General features: G+C 36.6%; 1 protein-coding gene and 2 long non-coding RNA genes across 3 annotated transcripts; 2 read left to right on the top strand and 1 right to left on the bottom strand.

Moving 5' to 3' along the window:
- Positions 1 to 1,135: 1,135 nt before the first annotated feature.
- On the bottom strand, positions 1,136 to 2,679 carry LOC145793815 (uncharacterized). The gene is made up of 2 exons (XM_082876688.1): positions 1,683 to 2,679; positions 1,136 to 1,383 (listed from the first exon to the last, which is right to left on the bottom strand). The coding sequence occupies exons 1-2, from the start codon at positions 2,677 to 2,679 to the stop codon at positions 1,136 to 1,138; spliced, it is 1,245 nt and encodes a 414-aa protein (XP_082732814.1).
- A 10,717-nt stretch (positions 2,680 to 13,396) lies between these two features.
- LOC145792464 (uncharacterized) lies at positions 13,397 to 15,746 on the top strand. The gene is made up of 3 exons (XR_014331862.1): positions 13,397 to 13,780; positions 14,525 to 14,619; positions 15,075 to 15,746. It is a non-coding gene; the product is annotated as an uncharacterized LOC145792464 (long non-coding RNA).
- A 680-nt stretch (positions 15,747 to 16,426) lies between these two features.
- LOC145792465 (uncharacterized) lies at positions 16,427 to 17,739 on the top strand. The gene is made up of 3 exons (XR_014331863.1): positions 16,427 to 16,704; positions 16,794 to 16,876; positions 17,375 to 17,739. It is a non-coding gene; the product is annotated as an uncharacterized LOC145792465 (long non-coding RNA).
- The last annotated feature ends 2,991 nt before the right edge of the window (positions 17,740 to 20,730 follow it).

A 20,730-nucleotide genomic window follows, 5' to 3' on the forward strand; every position in this document is an offset into this window, starting at 1 on the left:
TAAATACGTTTGAAGGATTCATACTCTACGTGTTTATCCACTCCTGTGCTATTGTGTAGGACAAACCAATGAGCCATCTCGCGTTCAGCTATGGACACATCGGACGCCCTTGTCATTAGACCAAAGGGACGTACAGTTTGAGTGAATACCGCCAACCCTGGGCCACGGTCACCCATGTCATAATTCCTTTTTGGGCGGTTAAACAATGTTTCAACTCTATCCAAATACATTGAACAAAATGTTGTACATTTTTTGAAAATGTAAGCCTCGGCAATAGAACCTTCAGGATGATCTTTGTTGGCCACAAACCCTTTTAGACGGCCAAGCAACCTAACGAGCAAACCGATGATAATGTTATACTGCAATCTTTATATCAGCAGTAAAGTGTTAATTAAAATTTGACAGTAATACGAGGGCTGAGTTAATACCTCTCAATTAGGTACATCCATCGATATTGCACTGGGCCTCCAAGCATAGCCTCTCGAGGCAAGTGAATTGCCAAGTGGACCATGACATCAAAAAAAGCCGGTGGGAAAATCATCTTAAGCTTACAAAGTATGAGTACGATTTGTTCATCCAATTTCTGCAAATCTGAACGCCTCAATGTCTTTGAACACAATTGTTTGAAGAAATTTCCCAACTCAAAAAGTGTCATTCCGATTTCCTTATTAAGGTAGCCACGCATCCTAATTGGAAGAAGTTGTTGTATAAGGACATGACTGTCATGACTTTTAAGGCCAGATAATTTTCCAGCTTGAGCGGTCACGCAATTGGAGATATTTGCTGCATAGCCATCAGGGTACTTCATTGATTTCAAGAAATCACAAAAGCCTTCTCTCTCTTTCACAGACAATGTGTACAATGCGGGAGGCTTCTCAAAGGACCCATTAGAACGCCTCTTCAAGTGTAACTCTTTACGTATTTTCATGTCCTCCAAATCTAAGCGTGCTTTGTCCGTGTCCTTGTTCTTTCCATCTATGCTCAAAAGTGTCCCAACGACATTGTCACGTATATTCTTTTCAATATGCATGACATGAAGGTTATGTCAAAGCTTCAACGTTTTCCAATAGGGCAAGTCAAACATAATGCTTCTTTTGCTCCAATTCGAATTTTGATGTTCATTCCTTTGTCGTTTTCAATTTTGTGGGTGCTTTCCATACGGCTTGTAAGTCCCAAAATCAATTTGCTCTAGTATTTGGTCCCCCGATAAGTCCAAAGGTTTGGACCTATGCTCCGTTTGACCATTGAAGAGCTTACTTGTTCGCCAAGTGTGGTTCTCAGGCAAGTGACGACGAGCACCCATATACCCTATTTTACTTCGTAATCCCTGGGATGCATTATTGTTACAATTAGGGCAAGCCAAGTAACCCTTTGTACTCCACCCTGACATGTGTACGCAGGGAAGTCATTTATGGTCCACATTACCGCCGCATGCATTCTAAAAATTTGCCCGTTCGATGCATCATATGTTTGCACACCATACTCGCAGAAATTCTTCAATTCTTCTATTAATGGTTGCAAGTAAACATCAATGTCTTTTCCAGGTGCCGAACGTCCGGGAATAAGCAATGACATCATGCAATATGGCTCTTTCATGCACTTCCACGGTGGGAGATTGTAAGGCATTAAGATTACGGGCCACATGCTATATGATGTGCTCATATTTCCAAATGGATTGAAACCATCTGTTGCCAGCCCTAGCCTTATATTTCGAGAGACATCAGAAAATGTCAGATGTTTCTTATCAAAGTCCTTCCATGCTTCACCATCAGCTGGGTGCCTTAATATGTCATCATCCACAAACTTCTCATTGTGCCATCTCATATCTGTGACTGTTTTTTTGGACATATACAGTCTTTTGAACCTCGGTGTCAAAGAAAAGTACCGCAATACCTTATGTGGAATCTTTTTACCACCATCATCGTTCAACTTGTATCTACACGTGTCACATGTAGGGCATTTCTCGCAATTAGCACTCTTCTTCCAAAATAGTGCACAATTATTCTTGCACGAATGAATTGTTTCATATCCCAAACCCAAGTCACGTAAGAACTTTTTAGCATCATAGAGTGTCCATGGAACTGTTTGATCACATTCTGGTAGAATGTCCTTGAATATCTGCATAACCATATCGAATGACTTGTTGCTCCATTTGTTGTACACCTTCACATGAAGCATCTTAATGACGAATGATAACACGGAAAAATTTTCACATGTCGGGTAAACTTTGTGTTGTGCATCTTCGAATAACCTAGTGAACTTATGCAAATCCTCCCTCTCCAAACCATTAGGTTCCTCGTCGGTATGATCATCCATAAGACCACTCACGTAAATTTCTTCCAACATAATAGGCAATTCATCCATGGGCGGATCATCGATATATGTCATACATTCGCCACTACCTCCACATTGGTCATTTGATACACTAGGACGAGACACGGGAACATGTTCCCCGTGGTGCACCCAAGTTATATACGAAGATGCCATTCCTCTTCGAATCAAGTGTATCCACACAACTTGTCTGCTATATTTTGTGCCATTAATGCAATTGACACACGGACACCTATGGTCATCATCTACGCCTACATTTGCCGTAGCAAAATCAAGGAATGACTTCACCTCTTGTTGATACTCTTTACTTGTCAACTTATTATTTATCGTCATCCAACTCTTGTCCATTTTGTCACCTACAACTCACATAAAGATTAACTGAGGAACAAATGAGAACACGCATTTAAAGTTGAGATAGATAATGTTGTTCTTCATTCACTGTTTGACTTGTCACATAAATCTCTTTTACGGTGGGACTTTATGACACGATTTGTTCTAAAACAATGCGTAATTATGGAAGTTAATTTCAGAAATGACCCATAATTTTGGACCACTAGATAACATAACTAGTAGAGCACTAGTACTAGTGAAACCATATGGTCAATAATAGAATGATATATCAAAAGAATCAAAACCATTTTCATGCTCTCAACAGTGTGTGTGCATGACATGATAAGCATTTTATCGTCGCTGTCTCAACTATTTTGAGTTGCATAGTTAGAAGGCCAAGGAGAAGAGGTATTCAAGGATTCTTCATTCTTGCTAGGTTGAATAACTGGTCCGAGTCTTATTTGTAGTTTGCAAACAATATAATATTTTTATCTATAAATGTAAGTAATGGAAACTTTGGGAACTTAACTCATATTCAAGGGCCTATTGAGATGCATCAATTTGCTCAAGATAACCAAGGGAAACACTTCAATATGACACTGACATACCTACTGAAAGGAGCATTATAATGCAAGAAACTATGCCTCTGTTCTGTAGGCTCACTAACCTCCAATACACTTGGGGCGCCTTCCTTTAGGAAACAACACTTTGCCTAAATTTGATTATCAAAGTTAGGGAAATAATCTTCCCATCAGCAATATAATAATGGCCTGCCTGTCCAGCCCAAGAATCTATAATTCTGTAAAATCTAAATGGATGCCTATAGCAATCTGAATAACCATGTACAAAACTTTGTCGAGCATATGACAAACAAGAAAAAGGTAACATTAGTGCGTCCCTGCTTTAACAAATTTAACGTATTTAGTAAAATCAATGTTGATAGAGCAAAATGGGCTTGAATAAGTGGCCACGAAACCTTAGAAAGAATGCATGTACTTCGTCTTTATGTAACCTATCTAGTTCTCTTTATTTGTTTTTGTTTTTCTATTGTAGTGCTTCGTCTTATATATAGTTTTTATTCAACTTTGTACTTAAAGTAAAGTAGAAATTTGAGTAAAGTTTGAAGTTGTTTTAAGTATATATAGAAGTTTGCATCATATTATTGGTTGAAGTTCAATCAAATGAACACAAACTAATTAAAGTGGTAAAATATAGCTGACTATAAATAACATTCTTATACGTCAAAATCTTTAGAATATATGCAGTATTTGTAGATCTCCAAGCTTGTCGTAGACCTGGGTTATGATACTTTGTTTTCAATGTCTCAAATTATTCTCTCTCTCTCTCTCTCTCTCTCTCTCTCTCTTTACACTCCAAATTGCTTGATTCATAGATTGGTATACATACTACTACTACTTATAGGCTTCGACATTAATATGGTCCCTTAGTGGACTCATCCTTTTCATCTAACCCGACAATGACTTTGCAACTGAATTTTTACATTGAATTGAAAGCCCCTATATCTATATATATTGTCTACGTAGACTTTGTATTATATTATGTAACCAATTTGATGTACCTTACACTTGCTGGTTGTTTACCAAACCAGACCCCTCTTTTTGTAAAATTTCCGAATAAAGAAATCGATCACAAAATGAAATAGAATTCTTTCATAAAGATAAATTTTATTTTTTTATGAATTTATCTAAGATAATTATGTATAGTTCTGAAATTGATTTATGTACAAATACAGTAATTGAGATTAAGGAAGATGTTGTTCATTAGAGCATGAGCAATGAGGACATGAAGTAACAGCTTCATAGGGATTTTTTTTTTTACTTTTAAATTTATTTATGGAAGTGTCATGTTGACAATAGTACACACCTCCATACAAGACATTGCCCTAGTTTTTGTAGCAAATTGCTTGATTCACCCCAAGCACTGCCCTAAGTTTTAATTTCAATCACATTTCAATAACAATGCCCTAATTTTCAGCATTTCCTAACTGATTTCTTTGTGTTTTCACACACACATATATATATATATATATATGTATGTATGTGTGTGTGTGTGTGTGTAAATAGAGACAGAGGCAAAGAGAGGGAAATCGAGAGGGAGATATAGAGAGAGGGAGAGACAGATTCGAAATGGAGGACATACCTAGAAGGGAGTTTGAGGGATGATCCAGACAGCCTTGCGATGATGGCGATGGAGACAAAGCTGTAGAGAAGAGGGCAGAGGTGTGAGTGAGACCCAGTGACAGAGGCGTGAGTGTACCAGTGTATAATCGAGTATATATGGAATCAAGGTTGTGTATATATGATTTGTGTGTTATGTATGTGTGTGTGTGTAAACAGCGAGAGAGAGAAAGAGGGAAACCGAGAGGCCTCTATGAGAAGGAGCCAGAATTCGAGAGGGAGATACAAAGAGATAGAGAGAGAGCGAGAGCGAGAGAGAGAGAGAGGACATACCTGGGAGGGAGTTCGGGGGATGATCTAGCAAGCCTTGCAGTGATGGCGATGGAGACAGAGCAGAATCAGACGCGGGAGTGCAAGAGGGAGGAAAATGGACTGCTTTGGCAATAAAAATCAAACAAACAAATAATTATTCCCAATCAAAATAAATTTTCGTCGCTAATAAATTTAAGAACAATCTAATATTCCCTCCAAAATTTTGTGGCACGTTTGGCTACCGAATTATAGTCGGTATATAATTAATCATTAGCGACCAAAATTGAAAAAGTCGCCCAAACCCAATCATTTCCACGACTAACACACAATTAGTAGCCAAAAATTAAATAAATACGAATTAAACAAATTATAATTTATTTTTTTGCGACGAACATCATATTTAGTCACCGAAAATTATATTTTTAATGACTAAAACCTAGTTAGTCGCCAAAAAGTGAAGACAATTACGACTACAGATTATTTTGGTAGCGAAATATCGGACTTTTACCGACCAACAAACTTTTGTAGCTAATAAGTGAACATTTGGCGACCAAATATTGTTTGGTAGCTAATGTGTGAACCATTGGCGACCAACTAATTTTTAGTAGCTAATACGTAACCCTTTGGCGACTAAATTTAGTTTAGTCGGCAAAATTAGTTGCCGAATCTGTTTTTTGTTGTAGTGAGATAACCTTCATAGCGAGATTTATGAGATAGATGATTCGGATCATTAATGTGAGTCCGAATTAAACCCCATAAAAGGAGTATAGAAAGATAAAGTATGGAGAGAAGCTTATCTCATTCCATTTATAAGTTGACACTTGATGCTTTATTTCTGAAAATTCTAACACAAAAATGGTGGGTCTTATAATTTACGGCAATAACTTATTGAATAATTTATGGCCACTTTTAGAAGATTTTCATTTATTGTCACCATCCAATACATTAAAGGCTCTCTTTGAGATTATTACTTTATTCTATTGTGATTTGAGTCAAATTTTTTATCTTTAATTTGACTCATATAAGGTATTATAATGAAACATAATAAATTATAATTATAATAATAAAGATTAAATATAAATTTTATAGAAAGTTTCAAAGTAAGAGGAAAAAATATCAATTAATAAGTAGATGGGGAGAGCTTCCTGTGAGTGCAAAGTAATTGATATTTCATTTCTTGTACTTCAATAATAATCCCGAAGAGCTTCCTGTGATTTTCACTAAAATATAATATTAACGCCGTTAATGATAAACATTAAATTACCAAATTAAAATTATATTACTATTATCTACGCAACTATAATAAATCAAAATTTTAAAAACAAAAATTTAGGAATGAAATAACTTTTTTATAGATAATATTTTAATTACCAAAAGTATTATTGTTATATTTTTAGTAACGAAATTGAACATTTAGTATTGAATTATATCCTTTTGAGATTGAAATTTAAGCTAGTGTACTTTGAATTCCACTGGAATTGGCTAACGAAGCTTGTAGTTTGAAAGAAATGTTGTGCTTTAAGGAAACCCACTTGAACTACCAGAAATTAAACACATAATAATGGACACAAGATTTACATGGTTCGGCCTCAATGCCTACATCCACGGAGAGAATCAGAGATTTTCACTAAAACAAATAGAGATTATACAGAGGATGAGACACTCTCACTCAACTCACACACTCTCTACTGCCTTACACTCTTTAGTTCTTTTCTCTCACTCTAACAGAGATATACACTCTTGTATATCACTTGTGTTCTTCCTTTTTTTTGTATTGCTCTCTTGTCTAAACTCTTCCCTCAGCCTCTCTATTTATGCACTGAAGAGAATGGTGGAGAGCTTGGCTGGCACAGTACATGGCCAGTTGTTTCTTCATTTTTCGTACCGTCCATCTTTATTACTTGTCGGTTGGCAGCTGCACTCCTCGACATGCTGCAGCTGACTTCACATGGAGAAGAGAATCACCCCTTACATGGGGTGACATCCAACAAATCACCCCTTTAACCCATGCGAGGTTATCCACAATAGCACTCCCTGTTGGAGTGCCTACGGCCTGTCACTAGGGTGCCATGCAAAGCTTACTTTGCAACTCTTTGTGATTGTGTCTCTCCCTTCCATGCAGTCTTGGAGAGATCGCAATATGTCTCTAATTTAGGAGAAAAAGAAACTCTTTTCTTCCCTAGGATGTGCTTTGCTGTCATGGTCTCTCTGCTCTGAGATTTTTTTCAAGATTGGCTGCAATGGCTTCGTTTTGTGCACCTTCGAACTGCCTCCATGCGTTTTTGTACACTTTGGTTGCCATGTCTGCTGAGCCCTATGTCTTTTCGGTGCGTGTCTTGTATTTCTTGCTCGGTAAGTGACAATAGCTCATTCTGTCACAACCTCTTCAACAAGTCTGTACAGATTCCCCTCCATGTAGCATCACCATATCTCCATGGATAACTTTGAGATTTCCTTTACTAGAAGAGAAGCTGTAACCCTTCAAGTCTAGCATACTTAAGGAAATTAGATTCTTCTTCAGCCTTGACACATGCCGGACTCCATCCAATGTGAAAATTTTTCCATCTTCCATTCGGAGCCATACTATTCCTATGCCAACAATCTTACTTACAGTGTTGTTAGCCACTTGAACAATACCTCCATCCTTTACTTGGTAGGTGGAAAAAAGTCTCATGTCCATGCATATATGGTATGTACTTTCGGAATCTAAAATCCAATCAGGTTTCGTCATACTTGACAAAACTGTGAATGCATACTCATCCTTAGCATTCACTGCAGCAGCGACATTTGATAAGCTTGCCTGTTCCTTGTTTGCCTTGTCCTCTTTGAGCTTTGCACAATCTTTGATGAGGTGATCCTCCTGATTACAGTAATAACACTTTCTCCTGTAGCCTGGCCTTGATTGTAAACGTCCTCTTGATTTATATCTGTAATAACCTTGATGTGACAACCCCCACCACTGCTTACTGATAACACTACTGATTAGTGCTAATCTATGATTAACCATGTTAATTGGCTGACTGACTGAATTATTAAACTGATTGATTGATTGTGCTAGTTTGAATGCAATTCTATCTGTTGACTGTTAAATTATATGTTCATGTTTTATGCCATAAACTGCAAAGTAAAGGCCTTATCGGCGGCCGAGTTTGAAATTGATTGATGTTTTGTGCTAATTAAGATTTATATGATTTTATGATATATTTAATCAAAATGTGATTTGGTATGATTAAATTAGATTAAATATTGATAAATTACAAGAGTTGGCCTTATTTACAACCTTGCCACTTAGTGGCCCACTCCATATCATATTTTGAGACTTAGAATCAACACTTCTTCAGCCATTTGCTTGCACTAAAACCGACTAGAGAGAGAGAGAGAGAGAACTAGGAGAAAAACATGGTTTCATCTTGATTTTCTTGGAGGCTTAGGGATTTTGGAAGATAATTGGCAAATTGAACTTCTAGAGTTGTAATTGAGAACCCAAGGTAGGATATTCAACCTCTCATTAATTTATTCAAGTTAGTTCTTGCATGGTTCTTGATTTATGGAAGAATCAAGTCTTGATTTAGTCTAATAATGTTGAATTGGAGCTTAATCCATGCATGCATGTACATGGTCTTGCATTTTGAGGTTGTTCTTCATGAAATTCCACATGCATGTTCATATCTTGAGCTTAGTCCATGAATTCATCTTGTTTTTGAGGCAATTGAGCTCAGTTGAGCAAGTAATTGAAGCTTTGAATTTGATTGAACACATGCATGTTACATTTGAAGTATGTTCTTGAAGTTTGGTCTGAAATTGGGTTTAATTGACTCACCTTTGGGCCTTGATTTTTCAAATTGAGCTTTGAATCATGTTATACTATGAGTTTTAAAGTGTTTTCCAGAAAATTAGCCCAAAAGGATCGAATTTGGTATATTGAAACTTGATTTTGAGCTTGAGGTTCAAATCTGGAAATTTCAGATTTTGGACTCCCGCTCGAGCGGGGTAAGTGGCGATCGAGCGGGAAATTCGCGTATCTAGCACTTTTATTATGTTTATAGTCTGCTTGAGCGGGGTTTTGCACGGTCGAGCGAGGACTTGTGTCACACGCTCGAGCGGGTGTCGAGCGCCCATCGAGCGTGATTTTCACACATCCAGTACTTTTGCAGTCCGCTCAAGCAGGAAAGTTTAAGCTCGAACGGAGCCTTTTGTTTGCATGTCTGCTCAAGCGGGGAAACCCACGCTCGAGCGGGACCTCTATTTTTTGAAAATTCTGAAAATGTTTTTAAAGTATATCTTTGCATCCTCATTCCATTCTAGGCATTCTTAGGCCTAGTTTAAGGCATATTAATGAGGATATTGATGTAGAACCACATCGAGTCAAGAAAGGGATTAAGTTATTATTTCCTAACTGTGTAGCTTAGTGTGTGTTCACTCTGTAATTGTGTAGGGTTGGCATCTGAGGACACATACTAGCTTATCTATAGCCCAGAACTTTGTGAGTAACAATGTTGTAAAGATATGTTCAATTGAGATTATTTTCTGAACAAATGACCATACTACTTTATGAAATGACACTGTTTACTGAATAAATGTTTGTCCTATTTGTGAACTATATTCGTGGCATCCATAACAATATACTGTTACTGAACTGTTACTACTACTGTTACAGAGATCTCTGTTGGTTCCTATGTTTGGGACCACTATTGTTTACTGATATGATGGCCATCATTGACTGTTCGGTCAGTTAAGACCTACTGTACTGTTTTGCTATTGGGTGTACCACATATGACTATTATAGTTTCTGAATGACTGTTATGGCATGAATTATGAGCCACAAACTGAATGACTGATATACTGATAAATGACTGTTTTCAATACTGAAGGGACATTTATTCTTAACCTCTTTACGCATATGTTATTCACTGGGCTTTAGCTCACTGCTTATATATATATGTAGGTGTTCAGGCACTGGACCGTTGCTAAAGCGTCAGGCTGAGTCCTTGTTTTGTCAAGCCAACCTTTGTGCCTCACTTCGAGGTTCCAGATCTGTTCAAACTAGGGCTTTTCGGGGTGTTTTAGTTTTCCCCCTTTGTATCTAGTTTTGTAACACTGTATAGACTGTTACCGTACTGTTATGGTGGGGACTCGGTCCCTAACCTGAATACCTGTAAATAATGTATGTATGTACTACTTTTGTATCCCATGTGAATATGTTATGAAAAGTATTTTGCATACAAATTGTCACTGCTCATTGGACATCTTTTAATTACTGTTTTGGCTTCCGCCAGCCCCTGTACTCTGTATTTCTGTTTGACTGTTAAGCAGGCCTTCGGTAATCTCGAATTACTGGCTGGTTACGGTGCTAAACCCATAGGGGTGGGTTTGGGTCGTGACAGAGTGGTATCAGATTGATACTAAATCACGAGTTATACCACACACATGTGTCCAAATGAGCTATAGGATGTCCTAGAAAAGTAAATAGGGCATTGCATGAACATTGATAAGTGTGTGTGGCCAAGACATGAATATCTGTGCTAATGTGCTAATGTGTTTAAGTATGCAACTGCCTATGTTTATAATTGCCATAATTGTCTATAGTGAAATGGATAACGCAAGAACTACTGATAAATTTGAATCATCTGAGGCCAGAATGGCAAGGCTAGAGAGAACACTTGAAATGTTGACTGAGGCCTTAAGGCTGCAACAACAGAACCAACAGTCCCCACCTCCTCCAGTACAGCCAGAGCCACCTATTAATGATGATATAATAGCTCTGACACAGAAGTTCAGTAAGATGAAACCGCCATCCTTTTAGGGAGGCCTTGAACCCTTAAAGGCCGAAGCGTGGGTGCTTGAAACAGAAAAGTTATTTGAAGTCTTTCCGTGTTCTGAAGCACACAAAGTGCTACTGGCTACGTTCGCCTTACAAGAAGAGGCTAGAAGGTGGTGGATGCTAGTCCGTGACACCGACACCGTTATGACTTGGGCTCAGTTTAAGGGAGCCTTTTTTGAGAAATACTTCCCACAGTGTGTCAGGGACAGAAAGGTGACTGAATTTGAACAACTGAAACAAGGTACCATGTCCGTGGCTGAGTATGAGTCAAAGTTTACTGAACTCGCCAGATATGCACCGCACATGGTTGACACTGACTACAAGAAGGCCAGGAAGTTTGAAGGCGGCCTTAATGTGGAAATACTGGACAGAATTAATGTTTGAAATTGCTTAAGTATGCGGATGTTCTTGACCGAGCAATAATGGCTGAGTCGGACATCGAGGCACTAAAACAAATTGAAACACCAGCGTCTGAATGACGTGGTAAAAGATGAGGCTTCAAGTTCAAGAAACGCAGAAGCAATTCATCGAATAAGAAGCAGAATACAGGGTCAACACCCAGTTCCAGTCAGGGAAGTGGTTCCATACCGCCCTGTTCTGAATGTGGTAAGAAGCATAAAGGGGTTTGTTATAAAATATCTGGTGCTTGTTACAAGTGTGGCAAGGTAGGCCACATGGTCAAAGATTTCTCTTCCACTCCTCAGGGCAATAGTAAAGCTGCACCAAGCGCCGCAGCATCAACTGCTCCACCGAAACCCAATCCCAAAGCTACTGGGAAAGAGCCTATGAGGCAAGGCCGAGTGTTCGCACTCGTACCGGGAGACGTACAAAATACCAAGACCGTCATGTCAGGTATACTCTCAATTTAGGCTCAAAATGCGTATGTTTTGATTGATTCAGGGTCTACACATTCATATGTATCGCATGCTTTTTTGCGAAAATCGAATAGACCATTGGAACCCATGAACTATCTGTTAGCTGTATCTTCACCTGTTGGGGGATCCATGACTTGTGCTTATATGTATCCTGCATGTGAAATTATTGTTGGGGATGTTCATCTGTATATTGATTTATTGCCTCTGAATATTGATCACTTTGATGTGATATTGGGAATGGACTGGTTAACAAAATACGATGCTACCATAGATTGTGTAACAAAACAAGTTGTTTTCCGTCCACCCGGACTGCCTGAATCTGTGTTTAACGGAGTTGGAGTAGTACCTCCCCCATACCTGATTTCATCCATGAAAGCTTTTAAATTGATTAGAAAGGGGTGTAAAGGGTATCTATGTTCTGTATTGACTGTACCTACTGATGATAAAACTAATGTGGACAGTATTCCTATAGCCAGAGAATTCCCAGATGTTTTCCCAGATGATCTGCCAGGGGATTTGATTGATAGGGAGATTGAGTTCACCATTGATGTGATTCCGGGTACGCAGCCAGTATCTAAAGCTCCTTACAGAATGACACCGACTGAATTGAAGGAGTTAAAAGTTCAGTTGCAAGAACTGTTAGATAAGAAGTGCATCAGGCCCAGTACTTCACCGTGGGACGCGCCAGTCTTATTTGTGAAAAAGAAAAACGTCTCACTGAGACTTTGCATTGACTACCGTGAATTGAACAAGGTAATAGTGAAAAATAAATATCCATTGCCTTGTATTGATGATTTATTTGACCAGTTACAGGGTGCCCAAGTGTTCTCCAAAATTGACCTTAGATCTGGATAGCACCAGTTAAAAGTCAAGACAGGGGACATTGAAAAGACTGCATTTCGAACGAGGTATGGACATTATGAATTCTTAGTTATGCCTTTCGGAGTTACCAATGCACCTGCTGCATTTATGGACCTTATGAATCGAATTTTTAAACCGTTCCTCGATGACTTTATTGTTGTATTCATAGATGACATTTTAATTTACTCCAAAAGCATGGAGGAACATGAACATCATTTGAGAATTGCCTTGCAGACCCTAAGAGAACAGAAACTTTATGCAAAGCTAACTAAATGTGAATTTTGGCTTGACAATGTTATGTTTTTGGGCATGTAATCAGTAAAGATGGAATTTCAGTTGATCCACAGAAAATTGAAGCAGTAGTGAACTAGCCTAGACCGACAAATGTCACCGAAGTCCGGAGTTTTCAAGGCTTAGCCGGGTATTACAGAAGGTTTGTCAAAGATTTCTCCAAAATTGCCCTACCACCACTACAAGAAATTAGTCGTTTAGGAACTAATATTTAAGGACTAATTGAATTTGGTTGCTAAAAATAATCTTTTAGGGACAAATTAAAATATATGATAACTTACTTATAAGATTATAAAAATGACTATTAATATTCTCACTTAATATTTACATAACTTTTTGAGACTAATAAATTTGGTTGCTAATATATTATTAACCTTTTTAGAGACTAAATATTTTTGTCATTATCAATTAAAAACATTTTGTGACCAAATATTTTAATCATTTTAACCATTAAAAAATCGGGACTCACTTCAGCCCTAACAGGATTTGCTAGCAATCAAAAAGTTGCAACTTTCTTTCTCTCTTCAACGAGTTTGCTCTCTCTCTAGAGCTCCAATACAGATTGGAAGCATCCATGGCATTTTTTCTCAATCTTCTTCAAATTTTGGTGCGTTTCTCTCTCTCTCTCTCTCTCCCCGCATATACACATATATATGATTTACAATATTGATCCGATCATCTTTTTTTCTTTCTCTTCATCATTTTCTACATCGCAATCTTCAATCAATGGAAGATTTCATCATCGATTCATTGAAAAAGAATCTCAGTTGCCGATTTACTTCTCTTCCGAGTTCTCTCTCACCTGGTATCGAAAACCCTAGGTCAGTACTCTCTAAACTGTTAAAATTATTGATATTTATGAAGTTTAAAACTCTGAAACTCTGATTTCTAAACTCTGTATCAGAGTTTTATATATGACGTTTCTGATCTTAATTTCTGTAATTTTTGTATCTTTTTGTGTTTTGTGATTGTTGTTCAAGTTTCTATATATGAATTTTTCTATAATTTTTGACTTGATGGATTTGATGAATGATTTTTTTTTTACTTCACATTCATTGACTGATTGATATCAGAAACTTCATAATATGTATATCTGTTACTTTCTTATTTCTTGATGGATTTCTATCTTGTTGGTGTTTGATAGGGCTACTACAATTTTATATTTTGCTCACCATGTGTTTGATAATATGCCTAATGATGATACTATGAAAATAATGAGTGTGTTCCATAGATATGAATCACATAGTTGCTTTAATTGTTGGTGTTACACTTATTATACTATAGTGAGAGTTATAACTTGAGTTGCTCAAGTTGGCTTGCTTGAGGTGCACCTTTTTGTGTAACTTAAGCTTCAGATACTTCTCCTTTTTGTGTTTCCTTATTGCTCCAAAGCCTAACATAGTTTTTAAATTTTCAGGAAATAATAAACATATTGTTCTTCATTAGATGTTTCTAAACATGAAAGGATGATGTTTCAGAATTTGCTATCTTATGGTGTCACTTCTTACACATTGTCTTCCATTAAAATGCTTCTTAATAAGCAATCATGCCCTTTCCTTTCATAGGTTAATTTAAAACCAAAGGTTCTACCAAAGCTGTATGTGCAGAGCATCTTGAGTTGAGAAAAGAAATATTGACTTTATTGAATCTTCAGAAACAGGTACTTCTACCTAAGGTTCATCTTGAATTTGCATCTTTTTTCATTGTTCAAATATTTATATAATTAAGTTTGCAAATGTTCTGCTGTGCTTTGACTAATATTTCAAAGTTGTGAATTTTCTTTATTGTGCTTTGCCTTTTTATAGTTTATAGAATCCTTAAAGTGACTTTAGGCCATGTTTGGATCTTAAATTTATTGAGGGAAAGCAAAATGAAATAAAAAAGATAGGAAAGAGACTAAAGTAAAAGGAGTTAAATTTATTTATTTATTTTTTAATGCTTTATCTGATAGAAATAACTTCTTGAATAAACTTGCAATCTTCACATTTACCAGCAACTTATAGCAAATTAAACTAATAAATCTCTAAATTCCTAACTTCCACAAACTTAATATCCTGTGAAGTTCTCTTGTTGCCTTTTGATTTAATATCTTGTGTTTCCTTCTCTTTGTTTCAGATATTGATTGTGGTAGCACTTGGGTTTCAAAGTTTGTCTATTTTATTTGTTTCTAATGGCGATATGTTAGACAATGACACATCGAATGGAATGATGAGAAATCTGCTCCTTTCTTTCTTTCTTTTCCTTTTGCTTATGTTTTTGCTTGGGTCATTGTTTAGATTGAGAAGCTTTTTAAAGATGAAGCTATAGAAGAAAAGGGTGAGCAAGCCAATGTTTCTAGTCACTCTCAAGTTTGCAGTCAATGTTTCTAGTGACCTTCAGCAATTCGTAATATAAATTCCCTTGTTTATGTCAAGTTCTTCTTTAGCCATCCTATAATTTTTAATAATTTTAGAATTATACATATCATTCATGGCTCTGTTAACATTTGTTGTTATGCATAAGGGGTTTTGTCTAGTTCTACTCTGTGATGTTTATTCCCATTTTTTTATTTGTTACCTTCCCCAAGTAAGTATGTGAGATTTAGTTAACTAACGCCAAAATCCTATTTGTTCAGAATGATGAATAAATTACGGGCTCGTTTTATCGAGTATAGACCTTAATCTTGTTTGAGAATTTTCATCAGCGTTGGATATCACAACTTTCATCTTATTTTTAATTGACTTTATTGTATTTTCTAGATGGATGATGATCATTATTTAGAATATGTTGTTTCTAGCATTTCAATATCTAATGATTATCTTATGAAAATCCTGATAATGGATGGGACTCAGTTTTTTGTCAAGACTTCTTGTAAAAGAAGGCCACCAAGTATCAACCCTTCTCTTTACATTTTAACATTTACATGTACTGATTTTCTTTTCCCAATTGTTTTAACTTTCTTAACCATCTTTTCCACCTTATGGTGTGCAATTAAAATTGGGTTGACAAATTCCTACACAGATTTATATTTGATGACGTCTTTGACTTTTTAATAAACAAGTTTCATCTATCAGTTAGTCAATTCAATGGAGCTATTATTGACAATGATACTTGGAATCCATTAATAAACAGAGGCATTTTGTATGTTCATTTCATTTAAATTATTTGATGTACTAATTACGCATCATATATCTAATCTTATCTACCAACCTAAAATTCGAATGAAAATATGTTCATATGACTCTTTCTGTTTGTACCTGTTTGTTTGTTATTTTGAAAATATGTTCATATATATATATATATATATATATATTGTAGATCTATAAATAACACAATAAGTAGTTCACATTTTTGTTTGATTGGCCTGCACATTGTCATGGATGCAGTTTTTCTATAGGTTGATTCTTCATCTTCTTCTTCATTTTTTGTAGATTTTTGCTACTTTGAAGACATCGATTGGTTAATTCACTCTCTATCAAGGTATTTCTCTATCCTTCAAGTAGCATTGAGTTTTTAATATAGATTGTAGCCAAAAATTAGTTTTAATGTTGAATTAATAAAATTAATTTAACTCATTCTGTTTGACTTTTGTTTACTTCATCCTTTTGATGTGAATTTTGATTATAGGTATTTCTCGATCCGTTTGATATGAATTTTAATCTAACTCATGTTTGTTAAGGGAACCAGACCATATATGTTCCCTGTTCTGTGTTGGCTGGAACATCTTTGGGGAGAGGTGAAGATCCTTGACAAGGATCTGATATTGGTTAAACTTCACTCATTTCCTCATCTGCAGAATTTTCTTCTTCAAGCTATGCCTCTTAACTGTTTTCTCTATTTTTTTGTTTGCCCCAGGTATGCATTAGATGATATTGGTTCTGGATCTCATGTGCATCTCAGTTTGTGTCAGAGTTGAACCCATATGAATAGGTAGTTAGGTACTAACAGAGAAGTATGATTTTTTACCAGTTCTGTTAAAATATCTTGTCTACATAGAATTATTTTTTAAGCATGCAGTTATATTTGGAAATTTGATGGGTGTACTATTGATCTTGAGGAAAACCTTTCAAGGTGATGTTTCCATCGCTTTCTGTTCTGCATGAAGAAAGCAGATATCTCACAATAATTTCAGGGAGCCACTATTCTGCAGAGACTTTTTCCCAGTTAATCATTGGAATTGAAACAAACAGATCCTTACATTTCTACGTCTCCCTGCAGACTTGAATCGATGCTCCCTTTTTGCTAAATTTAAATAATGCCCTTCTGTGCAAATTCTTTTTGCCCATTTCTTCACTTCCAAATTTATGCAGTTTGAAGGATCAAAATTTTAGTATGTTGTTGGGTTTTTGAACTTCAAATAGATGTGTATTAAATTAACAGAAAATAATATAGTTTGTTTTCTGTAATTTCCTTGTTCAACTGTTATTGGAATGTAGTTATGATTGCATAGTGCCCAATATGTGGAGTGGAGCATACCAGTGCTGGGGAAAAGAGAATAGAGAAGCACCCCTGAGAACCGCATGCCCACCTGGGGTTCCAAATGGTGTTGTGAGCAACTTTGAGATTAAAGCATTTGATGGGTGTGCAAATCCACACTTGGGGCTGGCTACTATAATTGCTGCTGGGATTGATGGCCTTCGTAGACATCTGAGTTTGCCCGAACCCATTGGTAAGCAGAATTATATGATTGTACTATACATCGATTATTTGTTAGTGTTTTTTCTGTACGTTATTTCCAAATATTTTTTTAGACATACCATCCATAAGTCTCCCATGTTTCATGTCCTTACAGCTTTGGCACTTAATCAAAAAAAAAAAAAAAAAATCCTTTTTGAATTATGTGAAAGAGTTCAAATTCAACTGTATCATTCCTCTGGCAGTGTTCATGCCAAATACTCATACTTGGTTCGATATGCATTAGTTCATGGTATGTGCTATGATGTTTCCAAAAATATAAAAAGTGTTTTCCTCTTTTTTTCCTCAGAAATCTTTACGTGGAATCTTCCAAGGGTCCAAGCCCATCTAGGCCCTTTGATTCCAAATTTTTATCTTCAGATGCATTACTACAATTTGGAGTCTAATAGAAGTCAAATAATTTTTTTTTAAAAAAATTTCTTTCAATTTGCCCCAAAAATCTGAGCTTTTATTTGCTTCAAATGCCTTAGTTAAGTTCTTGAAGGTTGATATCCATTTTTTGGATTTCATCTACATCTATTTTACATTTTTGAACTTTGTTTACACTTGTGATTATGATCATGTGTGCAGGATTTTCATCATTACTCTATGACTATAGACGGTGATAAGCTTTTGTGGTCATGGAACAACTAATTGTTTAGGGCATGTTGCTCTTGTAACTGAACTAGTGAAGAGGTGGTGCGAGAGAAAGACAAAGTTGAAGTCATGTTGAACTAATTTGATCTTGTTTTGGGATTTAACTCATATAATGAACTATGTTGAAGTGAATTTGGATTCTTAGAGTTTTGATTTTTGTAATTTGTTTTTTGTATATGCAAGAATAGATTTGATCTTGTGTGCAAGATTTGAACTTGTTTTTTTTTCTATATACAGAGATAGATTTGGGCTGTGGATGTCAATTTGTAGCTATGAAATTGAATGTTTTCAAAATGTTATTTCAAACCTTTAGCGACCAAATATATTTGTTGTTAAAATGGTCACTATTTTGCTTTTTGCGACCAAATGGAGACATTTTGTGACAAAATATTAGCGACGAAATATTTTAGTTTTGCACTATCAAACATTTTGTGACAATATAAAATTGGTCGCTAATTGTCATTTTTAGTGACATTTTCAAAAATTCGTCGCTAAAGACTTTTCTAGACGCACTTTTAGTGACTTTTTTAGTGACAAATTTAATTTTGTCACAAAAACTATTTAGAGACCAAATTAATAGTTTTAGGGACCAAAATAATTGGTCGCTAAAAGTCTTATATGTTGTTGTGCACTTACACAGTTGACTCAGAAGGGGATATCATTTGACTGGATCGATCAGAGGGAATAAACTTTTCAAGAGTTGAAAACTCGACTAGTGACCGCACCGATTCTTACCTTACCCTCAGGTACGGATGGTTATACTGTATTTAGTGATGCTTCTCATAAGGGTTTGGGGTGTGTTTTAATGCAGAATGGGAAAGTGATTGCGTATGCTTCCCGACAACTAAGACCACACGAGAAGAACTACTCGACCCATGACTTAGAATTTGCCGCAGTGGTGTTTGCATTGAAAATCTGGCATCACTATCTTTATGGGGCGACATGTGAAGTGTATACAGATCACAAGAGTTTGAAATACTTCTTCACACAGAAAGAACTGAACATGAGGCAGCGAAGATGGTTAGAACTGATAAAAGATTATGACCTGCAAATTTTGTACCATCCAGGAAAAGCTAACACCGTTGTAAATGCTCTGAGTCGAAAATCGATTGGAAATTTAGCCTATTTACTCACCAGGCAGAAAGAATTGCTATGTGACCTTGAGAGACTTGAAATTGAGATTGTTTTGGGTGAACAAGGTAGAACCTTAGCTGCTATTTCTGCTCAACCGGCACTAATTGAAGAGATTAAGGAGAAACAGCAACAGGATGACTTCTTGAAGAAGATCATCGAAGAATGAGAATCTAAACCGAGGCCGGATTTCAAATTTGAGAATAATGTGTTGAAATTTCAAGGAAGATTGTGTGTACCGAATGATCCTGAACTGAAAAGAAGAATTCTGCAAGAGGGCCACAATTCAAAATTGTCTATCCATCCAGGAAATATGAAAATGTATCAAGACTTGAAATTGAATTTCTGGTGGCCGCGAATGAGGAAGGAAATTGCTGATTTTGTGTCCAGGTGTCTTCATTGCCAATAAGTCAAAGCCGAACATCAACGACCCGTAGGCTTACTGCAACCCTTACCGATACTGGAGTGGAAATGGGAACATATCACTATCGATTTTATTGTTGGGTTACCTCGCTCCAGTAAAGGTATGGATTCAATTTGGGTTATTGTTGATAGATTGACTAAATCTACTCACTTCTTACCTGTCAAAACAATTTATAATGCGGACAAATTGACTATACTCTATATTGATGAAATTGTGAGATTGCATGGAGTGCCCGTGTCCATTGTTTCTGATAGGGACTCGAAGTTTACATCGAGATTCTGGCAAAGCCTGCAGACAGCTTTGGGTACTGAACTGAGACTGAGTAGTGTATACCATCCTCAGACTGATGGTCAATCAGAAAGAACCATCTAGACTCTAGAGGACTTACTGCGGATGTGTGTTCTTGATTTCCAGGGAAATTGGGAAAGTCATCTACCTTTGGCTAAATTTGCCTACAACAACAGTTTTCACTCGAGCATTAGTATGGCGCCTTTCGAGGCTTTATATGGCAGAAAATGTCGATCTTCGATCTGCTGGGCAGAAGTTGGAGATGGGCCTTTGCTTGGGCTCGAGATTGTACAGGAAACCACAGAAAAAGTGAAACTGATTCGACAGAGACTGAAAACCGCACAAAGCCGACAGAAAAGTTATGCGGATGTCCGAAGGCGAGACAGAGAGTATGAATTGGGTGATCATGTTTTTGTAAAAGTGACACCGATGAAGGGCCAGACTCGTTTTGCAGTCAAGGGTAAGCTAGTGCCGAGATATGTTAGGTCGTATGAAATTATTGAGAAAATCAATCCGGTGGTGTATCAAGTAGCGCTTCCTCCTGAAATAGAGCATATGCATAACGTGTTCCATATTTCAATGTTGAGGGAATACCTTCGGGATCCATTCCATGTGATT

Source organism: Camellia sinensis, chromosome 6 (genome assembly GCF_055761805.1).
Source record: "Camellia sinensis isolate YWXY chromosome 6, ASM5576180v1, whole genome shotgun sequence".
Taxonomy (NCBI): domain Eukaryota; kingdom Viridiplantae; phylum Streptophyta; class Magnoliopsida; order Ericales; family Theaceae; genus Camellia; species Camellia sinensis.